Source organism: Procambarus clarkii, chromosome 5 (assembly GCF_040958095.1).
Source record: "Procambarus clarkii isolate CNS0578487 chromosome 5, FALCON_Pclarkii_2.0, whole genome shotgun sequence".
Taxonomy (NCBI): Eukaryota; Metazoa; Arthropoda; class Malacostraca; order Decapoda; family Cambaridae; genus Procambarus; species Procambarus clarkii.
The window spans coordinates 24,435,633-24,452,249 of NC_091154.1; the positions used below are offsets into that span (position 1 = coordinate 24,435,633).

The following is a 16,617-nucleotide window of genomic DNA, read 5'->3' on the forward strand; positions in this document are numbered from 1 at the left end:
ACACACCAGGAGCCCACCACGGCTGAGGATACACCAGGAGCCCACCACGACTGAGGACACACCAGGAGCCCACCACAGCTGAGGACACACCAGGAGCCCACCACGGCTGAGGACACACCAGGAGCCCACCACGGCTGAGGACACACCAGGAGCCCACCACGGCTGAGGATACACCAGGAGCCCACCACAGCTGAGGACACACCAGGAGCCCACCACGGCTGAGGACACACCAGGAGCCCACCACGGCTGAGGGCACACCAGGAGCCCACCACGGCTGAGGGCACACCAGAAGCCCACCACGGCTGAGGACACACCAGGAGCCCACCACGGCTGAGGACACACCAGGAGCCCACCACGGCTGAGGATACACCAGGAGCCCACCACGACTGAGGACACACCAGGAGCCCACCACAGCTGAGGACACACCAGGAGCCCACCACGGCTGAGGACACACCAGGAGCCCACCACGGCTGAGGACACACCAGGAGCCCACCACGGCTGAGGGCACACCAGAAGCCCACCACGGCTGAGGACACACCAGGAGCCCACCACAGCTGAGGACACACCAGGAGCCCACCACGGCTGAGGACACACCAGGAGCCCACCACAGCTGAGGACACACCAGGAGCCCACCACGGCTGAGGGCACACCAGAAGCCCACCACGGCTGAGGACACACCAGGAGCCCACCACGGCTGAGGACACACCAGGAGCCCACCACGACTGAGGACACACCAGGAGCCCACCACGGCTGAGAACACACCAGGAGCCCACCACGGCTGAGGACACACCAGGAGCCCACCACGGCTGAGGACACACCAGGAGCCCACCACGGCTGAGGACACACCAGGAGCCCACCACGGCTGAGGACACACCAGGAGCCCACCACGACTGAGGACACACCAGGAGCCCACCACGACTGAGGACACACCAGGAGCCCACCACGACTGAGGACACACCAGGAGCCCACCACGGCTGAGGGCACACCAGAAGCCCACCACGGCTGAGGACACACCAGGAGCCCACCACAGCTGAGGACACACCAGGAGCCCACCACGGCTGAGGATACACCAGGAGCCCACCACGGCTGAGGACACACCAGGAGCCCACCACGGCTGAGGACACACCAGGAGCCCACCACGGCTGAGGATACACCAGGAGCCCACCACGGCTGAGGACACACCAGGAGCCCACCACGGCTGAGGATACACCAGGAGCCCACCACGACTGAGGACACACCAGGAGCCCACCACGGCTGAGGACACACCAGGAGCCCACCACGGCTGAGGACACACCAGGAGCCCACCACGGCTGAGGACACACCAGGAGCCCACCACGGCTGAGGATACACCAGGAGCCCACCACGACTGAGGACACACCAGGAGCCCACCACGGCTGAGGACACCAGGAGCCCACCACGGCTGAGCACCTCTCAACCAAGCCGGCGCCGGACACCGTCACCCCGCCGGGAGAACCAGACAGAACACGTGAAAAAAATTCCATCAACAGTCCCGCGACCCAAAGTGACCCAAGGCCACACACTGGATACCGATACCGTTCATGAAACGGACAGAGAGAAGGATCTAGGAGTTGATATCACACCAAACCTGTCTCATGAAGCTCACATAAAAAGAATAACATCGGCGGCGTATGAGAGGCTGGCTAACATCAGAACTGCCTTCAGGAACCTGTGTAAGGAATCATTCAGAATCTTGTAAACCACATATGTAAGGCCAATCCTGGAGTATGTGGGCCCCAGCATGGAGCCCGTACCTTTTCAAGCACAAGACGAAACTGGAAAATAATCAGAGGTATGCCACTAGACTAGTCCAAGAACTAAAAGGTATGAGTTACGAGGAAAGGCTGAGGGAACTGCACCTCACGTCGCTGGAAGACAGAGGAACCCGGGGAGACATGATCACCACAATCAAAATTCTCATGGGAATTGACAGGGTAGACAAGGAAAAACTGTTTAACTCGGGTGGTACTCGAACAAGGGGACACACGTGAAAGCTGAGTACCCAAATGAACCACAGAGGCATTAGAAAAAAACTTTTTAAGTGTCAGAGTAGTTAACAGATGGAATGCATTATGCAGTGATGTAGTGGAGGCTGACTCCATATACAGTCTCAAATGAAGATATGATAGAGCCCAGTAGGCTCAGGAACCTGTACATCAGTTGATTGACGGTTGAGAGGCGGGACCAAAGAGCCACAGCTCAACCCCCGCAAGCACAACTAGGGTAGTACATGTGCGACAGGCGTCGTACAAAAGGACCGTCTAATAGGGATGCCTGACGGCAGTATCAAGTCCACAACGCGAAAACATAACGTGTTCCGGGGGCTCCCAGGCGGAGGAGGCGTCCACACGTCCGCTGGTCGTCAAGGGTGAACCAGGAGCGTAAATTCAGGCATATGTTAAAAAAAACATGAATTTTTACCATTGAGTCTGTGTCCCCTCAAAAGATTTACGTCTTCCGTTTTCTGTGGGAAGTAAAAACAGAAAACGTAATCTTGACCCCTCACCCCAATCAGTAACAAAGGTTTAAGGGGAATCTTTAGAGTGACCGTAGGCAGTACACTTTTGATTTTGATTTAGAGGGGGAAAGGAAGGGGGGGGGGGGGGTATGGAGGGGATTTGGAATAGCTGTGGTAGTCGATCTGGAACAAGAACCCTTGTCTCTCTCCGTCCCCTGTGGGGCCTTTACAGACCGGATAGGGTCCCTTACAGACCGGATAGGTTCCCTTACAGGCCGGATAGGGTACAATTACCTCAGTCGGTGTTCCTGTGTGTATTCTTACATAGTTGTGTTTACGGGGTTGAGCTTCGGCTCTTTGGTCCCGCCTCTCAACCGTCAATCAACTGGTGTACAGATTCCTGAGCCTACTGGGCTCTGTCATATCTACATTTGAAACTGTGTATGGAGTCAGCCTCCACCACATCACTGCCTAATGCATTCCACCCGTTAACTACTCTGACACTGAAAAAGTTGATACTGAAAAAGTGCGTGCGTGCGTGCGTGCGTGCGTGCGGGCAATATTCCCCACCGTAATGCACGCACTCCCAGCTCGCGTTACTCTGGTGTTGATGGAGTGTAAACAATATGTTGACAGAGTGTCAACAGGATCTCCCCTCTGTGTTGAGGGGAAACACTCAAGTCCCTCTCAAGACTCCGGTTACCATGACAACACTCGGCCAGCTTCCCTAAGTTAGTTCTATCTCAAGTGACCTGGTCGGCACAGCTACGACTTCGCTTCTTGCAGGGTCGGCGTTCGAACCTTGATGGTCAAAGTGGCTGGGAACTATTGCTGTATTCCGTCCTCATGTCCCAGCTTCTAGCCTTCATGTCCCAGCTCCTAGCCTTCATGTTCCAGCCCCTAGTCTTCATGTCCCAGCTCCTAGTCTTCATATCCCAGCCCCTAGCCTTCATGTCCCAGTCTCTAGCCTTCATATCCCAGCCCCTAGCCTTCATATCCCAGCCCCTAGCATTCATGTTCCAGTCCCTAGCCTTCATATCCCAGCCCCTAGCCTTCATGTTCCAGTCCCTAGCCTTCATATCCCAGCTCCTAGCCTTCATGTCCCAGCCCCTAGCCTTCATATCCCAGCCCCTAGCCTTCATGTCCCAGCCCCTAGCCTTCATGTCCCAGCTCCTAGCCTTCATGTCCCAGCCCCTAGTCTTCATGTCCCAGCTCCTAGTCTTCATGTCCCAGCCCCTAGCCTTCATGTTCCAGTCCCTAGCCTTCATATCCCAGCCCCTAGCCTTCATGTCCCAGCCCCTAGCCTTCATATCCCAGCCCCTAGCCTTCATGTCCCAGCCCCTAGCCTTCATGTCCCAGCTCCTAGCCTTCATGTCCCAGCCCCTAGTCTTCATGCCCCAGCTCCTAGTCTTCATGTCCCAGCCCCTAGTCTTCATGTCCCAGCCCCTAGCCTTCATGTTCCAGCCCCCAGCTTTCATATCCCAGCCCCTAGCCTTCATGTCCCAGCCCCTAGCCTTCATGTTCCAGTCCCTAGCCTTCATATCTCAGCCCCTAGCCTTCATGTCCCAGTCCCTAGCCTTCATATCCCAGCCCCTAGCCTTCATATCCCAGCCCCTAGCCTTCATGTCCCAGCTCCTAGCCTTCATATCCCAGCCCCTAGCCTTCATGTTCCAGTCCCTAGCCGTCATATCCCAGCCCCTAGCCTTCATGTTCCAGTCCCTAGCCTTCATATCCCAGCCCCTAGCCTTCATGTCCCAGCCCCTAGCCTTCATATCCCAGCCCCTAGCCTTCATGTCCCAGTCCCTAGCCTTCATATCCCAGCCCTAGCCTTCATGTCCCAGCCCCTAGCCTTCATGTTCCAGTCCCTAGCCTTCATATCCCAGCCCCTAGCCTTCATGTCCCAGCCCCTAGCCTTCATATTCCAGCCCCTAGCCTTCATGTCCCAGCCCCTAGCCTTCATATCCCAGCCCCTAGCCTTCATGTCCCAGCTCCTAGCCTTCATATCCCAGCCCCTAGCCTTCATGGGATGTTAGAAAGGCTGTTGGTCCAGACGGGATCTCGCCATGGGTACTGAAAGAGTTTGCAGAGGCACTTTGCTTGCCACTCTCCATAGTGTATAGTAGGTCACTGGAGATGGGAGACCTACCAGAAATATGGAAGACGGCGAATGTGGTCCCAATATACAAAAAGGGCGACAGGCAAGAGGCATTGAACTACAGGCCAGTGTCCTTAACTTGTATTCCATGCAAGGTGATGGAGAAGATCGTGAGAAAAAACTTAGTAGCACATCTGGAGAGAAGGGACTTCGTGACAAATCGACAACATGGGTTCAGGGAGGGTAAATCTTGCCTGACTGGCTTAATAGAATTCTATGACCAGGTAACACAGATTAAGCAAGAAAGAGAGGGCTGGGCGGACTGCATTTTCTTGGATTGTCGGAAAGCCTTTGACACAGTACCGCATAAGAGGCTGGTACATAAGCTGGAGAGACAGGCAGGTGTAGCTGGTAAGGTGCTCCAGTGGATAAGGGAGTACCTAAGCAATAGGAAGCAGAGAGTTACGGTGAGGGGTGAGACCTCCGATTGGCGTGAAGTCACCAGTGGAGTCCCACAGGGCTCTGTACTCGGTCCTATCTTGTTTCTGATATATGTAAATGATCTCCCGGAGGGTATAGATTAATTTCTCTCAATGTTTGCGGACGATGCCAAAATTATGAGAAGGATTAAGACAGAAGAGGACTGTTTGAGGCTTCAAGAAGACCTAGACAAACTGCAGGAATGGTCGAACAAGTGGTTGTTAGAGTTTAACCCAACCAAATGTAATATAATGAAGATAGGTGCAGGGAGCAGGAGGCCAAATACAAGGTATCATCTGGGAGAAGAAATTCTTCAGGAGTCAGAGAAAGAAAAAGACTTGGGAGTTGATATCACGCCAGACCTGTCTCCTGCAGCACATATCAAGAGGATAACATCAGCGGCATATGCCAGGCTGGCCAACATACGAACGGCATTCAGAAACTTGTGTAAAGAATCATTCAGAACTTTGTATACCACATATGTCAGGCCAATCCTGGAGTATGCAGCCCCAGCATGGAGTCCATATCTAGTCAAGGATAAGACTAAACTGGAAAAGGCTCAAAGATTTGCCACCAGACTAGTACCCGAGCTGAGAGGTATGAGCTACGAGGAGAGACAACGGGAATTAAACCTCACTTCGCTGGAAGACAGAAGAGTTAGGGGGGACATGATCACCACATTCAAGATTCTCAAGGGAATTGATAGGGTAGATAAAGACAGGCTATTTAACAAAAGGGGCACACGCACAAGGGGACACAGGTGGAAACTGAGCGCCCAAATGAGCCACAGAGATATTAGAAAGATTTTTTTTGTGTCAGAGTGGTTGACAAATGGAATGCATTAGGAAGTGATGTGGTGGAGGCTGACTCCATACACAGTTTCAAGTGTAGATATGATAGAGCCCAATAGGCTCAGGAATCTGTACACCTGTTGATTGACGGTTGAGAGGCGGGACCAAAGAGCCAGAGCTCAACCCCCGCAAGCACAACTAGGTGAGGTGAGTACAACTAGGTGAGTACACACACACACACACACACACACACACACACACACACACACACACACACACACACACACACACACACACACACACACATGTGGGAAAAACCTGCTGGGATTGATATAAGAGGAGACTACCAGGGACTTGTACTGAACTAAATTAAAAAATTACTGTCTGCAAATTAATTCAATTAAAATCTCTAGCTAGGGTTGTAAATCCTAAATCCTCTTTTCCTAATGACAAACTGTGGGCTGTAAGGGACAGGTGGGGTGAATGACTATGTTGATAGAAGTTCCAATCCACCTGTAGACAGGGATCTCACATCAGCTTGTATTTTATACAAGGATAAGATTTGATAAATTCAGTTATCTGACTGAACACTGGCTCTGTTTAAATCAGGGATTTAAACATACATAGTCTAACCTAGCACCATAACTTAACAGCCAATATGTACTTATACTATAAACAACAAATTAAATTGTAAAAGTATAATAAATGACCTTAAATGTAGTCTTAATACTATTAACTTAGTACTAGAAATTATATTCAATTAAATGAACTTATATGATAACTTAAAAATTAACTAAGCAAGCAATTGATAACTTAATTTATATATTCAAATGTATATGCAGACATATTCACTTTATACAGTTAGCTTGACTGAATCTCTTCCAAGACTGTGGACACTTGTGAGGTTTTTACTTATTGAGGCTGAATTCTTTTCTGACAGAATGGACACTCATGAGGTTCAGTGCTTGGATAAGATTCACAGCTACACTACAATTTTAATAAACGTACCGATATGTGAGGCTTAGCCTCGCTTTTTAACCAACAGACAGATTTATAGGATATTAAAGCTACACAAGCATACAATTGGCCAATCATATACCAAATAACCTTCAATATACTTCTCTGCCAGTCGGGGTGCCTGTCTGACAAGTTTGCCAGACTGATTAACTCTCTCTTGTTGAGTTTAGGCACGATATTTTGCTACAGCGTTGCTGTATGATGATCTGGTAGCGTTGCTACGTGATTATCCTGCAGTTGCAGAAGAATGATTCGAGATAAAAGTTTATGAATGAAGGTGGAGGAAACCGTGTCACTGATCTCCACTATACACTCTATTTTATGTGAATGTTCACGGATTTTCCTTGTAGATATTGTCCAGGTACTCCCCCAGTTCTAGAGAGTATTCACTGGCGATAAAAATGTTAGATAAGGTGTCCTTGAGCTGGTAATGTTCGCTAAGGATCAGTCACTTGTTCACTCATTTGTAAACAAACGCGGAGTGCCGCTGGGCTTGTTGGTGGGCGCTTCACTCCCCCCATCGCCCTGCCATGCTCTCTGTGCACGGTAGCCTTCTATGAATATTGATTGATTATTTTTACAGTCTAGACTTATGATTAAGATAAGATGTGATTATAATATAATTAGATATAAGATTTAAAGATTATAAGTAGTATTTGAAAGTACCACTGAATCTTATTAAGGATTCGATTTTTAATCCTACCGGATGTTGAATCAATGTTCCAATAGTTTTTTAATTAAGAAGTCCTTCTAGAAGCTTCTGGATCCTTGAGAAATCATGTACAAAGTCACGTAGGCATCAAAAGGGCCCCTGTTGCGTACGTGTTCATGGTGCCATTGTCATCCAGGATCAAGCTATAATGAATCTTTAATGATTCAAATATGATTTGATACGATTTAGATATGATTTTGATATGATTTAGATATGATATAGAAATTATACATTTCTTAGATGATTATTAGATATGGTGGGTAAAAATTTCCCACATCTTCCAGAGGGAGAGAACTGGCACAGAGTCCAATACTTAGGACAATAGTAACCATATGTATTTATTTACTCTCCATTGGATTGATAATACAAGTGCAAATTTTGCTTGCACTTTTGTGCTGCTGTCCGTTGTGGACGATTGTGTCTGTTAGGAGTCTGTGGGTCTTGTGGAGTTAAAGTGTCTTGAGGTCTCTCAGGATCTAACTGCAGCTGGCTCACTGATTCCATGTGGATGAGTTTGTCCAATGTCTTCAGGGAAGTTGTTCCTTTAGACAGGATTTTGACTATTCTCAAAATCCCCTGACTATCTGGATGGACTGAGACAACTTTACCTAATGGCCAGTCAGCCCTAGGGCCATCACTGTCTACCAAGACAATATCGCCAGGTTGGAGATTAGATATATTATGTGGGACATTGGCCCCATAGTGATGTTCTCGTAGAGATGTAAGATATTCTTTTGTCCAAACATCATTCCATTTTTGGATTATGCTGGACAGATGCTTATACCCCTGAACCAACTCGCTTTGACCCACATATGAGGGATCTCTGATCTCATCATCCACTAGAGATGGTACTGGAGTTAGAAGTCTTCCATACATTAGGTGGGCAGGACTTAATGGCTCATGTTGAGTAGGATCCTCAGACAAGTAAGTCAACGGCCGGTTATTCACCCTTGATTCTATTTCCGTGATTACTGTCTGGAGTTCTTGAAGATTGATTTTCTGACGGTGTAGAGATTTTCTCAAGGATCTTTTTACAGTTCCTATTAACCGTTCATAAAATCCTCCGTGCCATGGGGCTCTCGGAGGGATAAATTTCCATCTGCAATGACGCTGTTCCAGTGTGGAAGTAACTGCAGGATGGGAACAGATTTCCCGTAGACATGCTTCTCCAGCTACCAAGTTTGCTCCGTTATCTGAAATCATCAGCTTAGGGCATGATCGGCGTGCTGCGAATCTGCGGAAAGCTTGAATAAATGATTGAGCAGTCATATCGGGTGTTACCTCTAGATGTACTGCCCTGGTGGTAGCACAGGTGAACAGACAGATGTATGCCTTGATAGGTTGCTTATCTGCAGTCCCTGTTAGATATATTGCTCCTGTATAATCTACTCCTGTCGTTTCGAAAGGTTGTAGATGGACCACTCGTTCCTTTGGTAGGGGTGGTGGCTCTGGATAAGAGCAAGTTCTTGCATCGTACCTTCGGCATATCATGCAATTCTTCAAGATTGATTTGACTGACTGTCTTCCCTGAGGAATCCAGTACTGCTGTCTGATTTGTGTGAGTGTGTCTAACACTCCTCCATGTTTGATGATTTGTTGATGTGTATGCAACACAATCAACCTTGTGATCCAATGATTTTTTGGTAAAAGCCATGGATGCACGGTATCTAGATTGATATCTGCGTGTTTAAGTCTCCCTCCACAACGCAGAATGTTGTGCTTTTCTTGGTCTATCCACAGACCGAGATTGTGTTTTAACTTATGAGGAAGATTTTCATAGTTATTCCCATAAGTTTCTCTCTGGGCTTGTCTTACCCAATAGATAAGTGCATCAGGAAAAGTGTATTTTATACCTTTTTTCCTGAGATAATGAAACACGTTCTGTGTTACATTGATTAATTTGATGAGCGAGGAGTAACGAGTACAATCCAAGACTGATATTTGAGCTTGCTGCCTGGTGGTAGTTATGGTTTGTGTCGTAATGACGTGTGGCTTTTGTTCAGGCCAACTACCATTCACTAACCATCGAGGCCCATGAAACCAAATATCTGCCTTTGCAAACTGTTTAAATGTCATACCTCTTGATAAGAGATCAGCTGGATTATCCTTTGTTGGTACATGCAACAATTGAAAGCCTGCGGAAATTTCTTTAATTTCCGAGACGCGATTTTTTACATATGGAGTTGGACAGTTGTCGTTTCGTACCCATTGTAAGACAGCTTCATTGTCAGACCATATAATGACATCTTTGATGTTCATGGTAGACAAGACTTGTTTGATATGCACAGCTAAGCGTGTACCAGTTAGCAGTGCTGTTAGTTCCATCTGAGGCAAAGTCCTCTTTTTTAATGGAGCGACTCTGGCCTTAGAGGTGATAAGATATGATTGATTAGAAGTCACTAAGTAAGCACAAGCTCCAAAAGCTTTGGCTGACGAGTCTGCGAATACATGTAGTGATACTTCTTCATTTTCCTCGACTATGTGTCTCGGAAAGATTATCTTTTCAACTAAAGTTTGTTCTTGAGCCACTTCCATCCAAGCTTTTTGTAACTGGATTGGTAGTGGATCATCCCAACCAACCTTAGCCTTCCATGCTTCTTGCACTAATAAACGCCACTTGATAGTCAAAGGATTTAGTAGACCAAGTGGGTCGAATACTTTGCTAACTTGTGAAAGCAAATCCCTTTTTGTAGTGATGTTGTAATTTACTGGCACAGATTTGATCGATATTGTGTCCGAGATTAAATCCCAATCCATACCTAACACCTTTTGTGATTCTGGTACGTGATATTCAGGGTAATCTCTTGCTATTTGATTATTCAATGTTGCATTATTAGAGGCCCAAGATTGTAGTGGCATGTTGGCACCTTGTAGCTCCTTGTTGGCCTCTTGATATAATTGTAACAGTTCAGTAGTACTGTTAACTGTCCCTTGAAAATTATCTACATATAGATTTTGACTGATTTCAGTCTTACAGGGACTTGATGATTTCTTCAGATGAGTATCTAGAGTTGCTTGCAATAGAAATGGACTGCTTGTCGCGCCGAAAAGAACTGAAGAGAATCTGAAAGTCACTACAGGACTATTGACATCTTCTGGGTTCTCTACCCATAGAAACTTAGTGAAGTCTCTATCTTCTTCCTGCAAGCCAACTCTTAGAAAGGCCTTACTTATATCTGCTGAATACGCATATTTGTTAAGTCTAAACTTCACCAGTATGTCATACAATTTCTGAGTTAGACTTGGACCTGTTTGCAAACAATCATTTAGACTGGTTCCTTGGGGTCCAGATTTAGAGCTACAATTAAAAACTATCCGTAAAGGAGTCGTTTTTGATTCTCTCATTACAGCCATGTGTGGTAAAAAATGGCCTATTTGCTTATTGTCATCTTTCACGACTTCGATGAATTTATTCTTTAATTGTTGAGCAATAATCTCATGATAGAGTTTTAAATGCTCAGGCCTTTTTCTTAGCTTTGCTAGTTGCGATTTAAATTGACTATAAGCCATGTGATAATTGGTAGGTAAGGTTTTATGGTTTATTTTCCATGGTAGCCTTACCCAGTACTGTCCATCATAGTACTGTACAGTTTCTAAGTATTGATTATATGCACAGACATCATCAGGACTTGGTTGTTCAGGAATTATTCCTATGGCATCAAGTTCCCACAATTGAGGTACAGATTCTAATCCATCATCAATCATGTGGGGGATTTTAAGTGGTGACTGTTCTTTGCCTAGTCATGCCACTATTACAGTTTCTGTATGATGTGATTTTTCAGGAGTTGAAGGTTCAAGATCTAGTATAGGTCCTGTCATCAATATGCCTCCTGCTGATTTGAGTATATTCATACCCATAGATTCTTCTGATCCCAGAATGAATCGATGATAGTAGTCAGCTCCAATCAGGATTCCGATATCCCCTATGTAGTCAGACTCGAGTAGAGGATCTGCTAATTGGATTCCTTCTTCTTTTAGGAATTTAATAGTTGCTGTCAGACCAGTCACTTCCATTTCAGTAGGAATTTTATCAACTACTATGGCTTCTACTGTCCTTTGGGATGTACCTAGACAGACATTGAGTTTTACTACTGGAAAGGTTCTACGACCAGAATTAGTAAAAAACCCTGATATGGAGGTAGATACTTGCTTTGAAGATTTAAGTTGTAAATCTTCTGCCATCTTTTTACTGATAAAGGTTTTCTGTGACCCTTGATCAAAAAAGCCTCTAGTTGGAATACAAATTCCTTGATTGCATAGTTCTAGCTGTGCAGTAGGCAATATGGCTGCTGTAACAATTTCTGTATCCAAGTCGTTGACATTGCTCATTACTGTACAGAATTGTACGGCTGTTGTGGTATTATCATCTTTGGGCTTTGCCTGAGATGCAGGTTGATTATTGGAAGTCTGTGATCTGGATTGAGTGTTAATATCACTACAGAGTGCTGTGTGATGTACACTTTTATGACAATATTGGCAGTTCTGCAATTGAGTGATACACTCACTTGTATCGTGCTTCCGTAGACAACGGATGCACCTGTTCAGAGATTTCAGTCGATCGATTCGACTGGCACGGCCTTCATAAACTGTGCATTGATAAATGGTATGTGCTTCTTGACAGAATAAACATTTTGGGGCACTTGTAGCTCCTTTTGTCTTATCTGTCTTAGGAGCTTGGTTTCCTACAGTTCTGTTAACTGTGGGGGATATAGCATAAGAGCCAACATTATTCTGTTTCCACTTTGCAGAAGAGGAATTTTGTTGCCTTGATTTTTGACTGCCATTCCGGACATTTTTGCTTTTGTCCGTGGATTCACCTTTGGGGATTTTTTCTTGAGATCTAAGTTTTCCTCGGCTTCGTAATCTTTGTACGTAAGCTCGAAGTCCATCAAAGATTTGGCTTTGTGATAAGATGTTGTTACAAGTATGTAAAACTTGTAGGTAAGTAATTACATGCAAGTAGGTGATACAAGCATGTAACACTTGTACTCCTCCAAGGATTTCCTTAAAGGATGAATTGTATCTGTAATAATGTGTATCTACATTATTCATGATGTGATGAAGCATTTTGCTTTTTCTTTTTTTTTCTCGGCTTTGCCTTTTCTATTAAGTAAGTCTCTTTGAGATGCTTGATTAATTTCAGATTTTCTGAGGCTGCTTTCACTCCAGTGAAAGCATGAGATTAGGTGATCAAGACTATATTCTTGGATTAAGATAGTTATCTTAGATGGATGATAATATTTGTATTGACATTGTCAATGTGTTGTTAGCCTTTCAGATTGTGATGTGAGATTAAGATTGGTCTTAATCCCCAATTGTAGACTATTGTAGCCAAGTGATGATGACATTTGTCTATCACCTGATTTAAATGGTCTGTAGGCTGTAGATTCAAGTGATTTTTTTAGACACTTTGTGTCCTTTTCTTTTCTGTTTCAGCTGCTGGTGGAATACTGTTAGTCATTTTGACCTTTTCCGAGTTTCGGAGATTCCGAGATTTTTCTCTTTTTTCTGATAAATATGTTTGATGTTAATGTATTTTGATAAATGAGCTTTCCTGTCTACTTAGGTAATGATTCCAAAGATCGTCCTTCATTTCCTCCCTGGAATCTGGTTGTAGCAGGTGTTCAATTATCAAAAGTACTGTAATAATTTGATTTGTGACCCGAATGCACGAATGCACCAAGTTGGTAAATCTTGTAATAATTTTTTAAAAATAGTAAATGGCACTATTTTTGCAAAGTTATTACAAAATCTGTTACCATAATAATAGTTGTTAGATAAAATACAGTAGAATGTCTACTGGTTTTACCTGTTATAGGGTTTGTACAGTTGATTATGGTTAGATTGTAATGAATGCTCTTACAGTGATGATAACACTTTTTTAAAGAATATTATGTAATGAGCAGCTCTGAAAATCAGTAGATTAGAGATAATGCTAGATAATACACTTAAATATATATGTAATGTTACCACAATGAGGTAGATAATGGTATTTTATGATTAAGATGCAGTTGTGTCTGTGACACTGATATACTTAAGTACTGTGGTTTCTTAACACAAACCAATATTAGTATGCTATGAATGCTTACTAGTTAATGGATATGGTGGCTTAAGCCACTGCAAACTATTTGTTTACTTAGATATATAGCTATGATAAATATTGGCTGATAGCTAGGCTAGGCTAGAATATGTAAGAATTATTCCAATGCAAAATCAAGAAGTTTCTTATCTATTTGGCACTGAAATATTCGGTAAACAAATGATCATAAATATCTAGGTACAAAGGACCATTATTATCTAGGTTCGAAGGACCATTAATGTGGGAAAAACCTGCTGGGATTGATATAAGAGGAGACTACCAGGGACTTGTACTGAACTAAATTAAAAAATTACTGTCTGCAAATTAATTCAATTAAAATCTCTAGCTAGGGTTGTAAATCCTAAATCCTCTTTTCCTAATGACAAACTGTGGGCTGTAAGGGACAGGTGGGGTGAATGACTATGTTGATAGAAGTTCCAATCCACCTGTAGACAGGGATCTCACATCAGCTTGTATTTTATACAAGGATAAGATTTGATAAATTCAGTTATCTGACTGAACACTGGCTCTGTTTAAATCAGGGATTTAAACATACATAGTCTAACCTAGCACCATAACTTAACAGCCAATATGTACTTATACTATAAACAACAAATTAAATTGTAAAAGTATAATAAATGACCTTAAATGTAGTCTTAATACTATTAACTTAGTACTAGAAATTATATTCAATTAAATGAACTTATATGATAACTTAAAAATTAACTAAGCAAGCAATTGATAACTTAATTTATATATTCAAATGTATATGCAGACATATTCACTTTATACAGTTAGCTTGACTGAATCTCTTCCAAGACTGTGGACACTTGTGAGGTTTTTACTTATTGAGGCTGAATTCTTTTCTGACAGAATGGACACTCATGAGGTTCAGTGCTTGGATAAGATTCACAGCTACACTACAATTTTAATAAACGTACCGATATGTGAGGCTTAGCCTCGCTTTTTAACCAACAGACAGATTTATAGGATATTAAAGCTACACAAGCATACAATTGGCCAATCATATACCAAATAACCTTCAATATACTTCTCTGCCAGTCGGGGTGCCTGTCTGACAAGTTTGCCAGACTGATTAACTCTCTCTTGTTGAGTTTAGGCACGATATTTTGCTACAGCGTTGCTGTATGATGATCTGGTAGCGTTGCTACGTGATTATCCTGCAGTTGCAGAAGAATGATTCGAGATAAAAGTTTATGAATGAAGGTGGAGGAAACCGTGTCACTGATCTCCACTATACACTCTATTTTATGTGAATGTTCACGGATTTTCCTTGTAGATATTGTCCAGGTACTCCCCCAGTTCTAGAGAGTATTCACTGGCGATAAAAATGTTAGATAAGGTGTCCTTGAGCTGGTAATGTTCGCTAAGGATCAGTCACTTGTTCACTCATTTGTAAACAAACGCGGAGTGCCGCTGGGCTTGTTGGTGGGCGCTTCACTCCCCCCATCGCCCTGCCATGCTCTCTGTGCACGGTAGCCTTCTATGAATATTGATTGATTATTTTTACAGTCTAGACTTATGATTAAGATAAGATGTGATTATAATATAATTAGATATAAGATTTAAAGATTATAAGTAGTATTTGAAAGTACCACTGAATCTTATTAAGGATTCGATTTTTAATCCTACCGGATGTTGAATCAATGTTCCAATAGTTTTTTAATTAAGAAGTCCTTCTAGAAGCTTCTGGATCCTTGAGAAATCATGTACAAAGTCACGTAGGCATCAAAAGGGCCCCTGTTGCGTACGTGTTCATGGTGCCATTGTCATCCAGGATCAAGCTATAATGAATCTTTAATGATTCAAATATGATTTGATACGATTTAGATATGATTTTGATATGATTTAGATATGATATAGAAATTATACATTTCTTAGATGATTATTAGATATGGTGGGTAAAAATTTCCCACAACACACACACGCACACGCACACACACACACACACACACACACGCACACACACACACACACACACACACACACACACACACACACACCTGGCACCTGGAGCGAAAGAACTTTGTAACACAGCATCAACATGGATTCAGGGATGGCAGGTCCTGCCTCACAGGGTTACTTGAATTCTACGACCAGGCAACAAAAATAAGGCAAGAAAGAGAAGGGTGGGCAGACTGCATATTTTTGGATTGTCAGAAAGCCTTTGATACAGTGCCACACAAAAGGCTAGTGAAAAAGCTGGAGATGCAGGCTGGAGTGAAAGGGAAGGTACTCCGTTGGATACAGGAGTACCTAAGCAACAGGAGACAACGAGTCAATGTGAGGGGTGAGGTCTCAGATTGGCGAGACGTTACGAGTGAAGTCCCGTAGGGGTCAGTCCTTGGACCTATACTGTTTCTGATATATGTAAATGATCTCCCAGAGGGTATAGAATCGTTTCTCTAAATGTTTGCCGATGATGCAAAAATTATGAGGCGGATTGAAACTGAGGACGATAGTAGGAGGCTACAAGATGACCTAGACAGACTGAGTGAATGGTCCAACAAATGGCTGTTGAAGTTCAACCCGAGTAAATGCAAGGTAATGAAACTAGGCAGTGGAAACAGGAGGCCAGACACAGGATACAGACTAGGAGATGAAGTACTTAATGAAACGGACAGAGAGAAAGATCTAGGAGTTGATATCACACCAAACCTGTCTCCTGAAGCCCACATAAAAAGAATAACGTCTGCGGCATATGCGAGGCTGGCTAACATCAGAACAGCGTTCAGGAACCTGTGTAAGGAATCATTCAGAATCTTGTACACCACATATGTAAGACCAATCCTGGAGTATGCGGCCCCAGCATGGAGCCCGTACCTTGTCAAGCACAAGACGAAGCTGGAAAAAGTCAAAAGGTATGCCACTAGACTAGTCCCAGAACTAAGAGGCATGAGTTACGAGGAAAGGCTACGGGAAATGCACCTTACGACACTGGAAGAC

General features: G+C 44.1%; 2 protein-coding genes across 2 annotated transcripts; one reads left to right on the forward strand and one right to left on the reverse strand.

Annotated features, from left to right (window-relative positions):
- Positions 1-3,322: 3,322 nt before the first annotated feature.
- LOC138351335 (uncharacterized) lies at positions 3,323-4,303 on the forward strand. The gene has a single exon (XM_069303054.1). The coding sequence runs from the start codon at positions 3,323-3,325 to the stop codon at positions 4,301-4,303; it is 981 nt and encodes a 326-aa protein (XP_069159155.1).
- A 1,849-nt stretch (positions 4,304-6,152) lies between these two features.
- On the reverse strand, positions 6,153-15,578 carry LOC138373641 (uncharacterized). Its single transcript, XM_069339982.1, has 3 exons — positions 14,592-15,578; positions 6,851-14,096; positions 6,153-6,355 (listed from the first exon to the last, which is right to left on the reverse strand). The coding sequence occupies exon 2, from the start codon at positions 11,274-11,276 to the stop codon at positions 7,914-7,916; it is 3,363 nt and encodes a 1,120-aa protein (XP_069196083.1). The 5' UTR covers positions 11,277-14,096; positions 14,592-15,578; the 3' UTR covers positions 6,153-6,355; positions 6,851-7,913.
- Positions 15,579-16,617: the final 1,039 nt, after the last annotated feature.

Coding starts and splice junctions, on each gene's coding strand:
- LOC138351335 (XM_069303054.1), top strand. CDS start 3,323: ATGTCCCAGCTTCTAGCCTTCATGTCCCAGCTCCTAGCCTTCATGTTC.
- LOC138373641 (XM_069339982.1), bottom strand. CDS start 11,276: ATGATTGATGATGGATTAGAATCTGTACCTCAATTGTGGGAACTTGAT.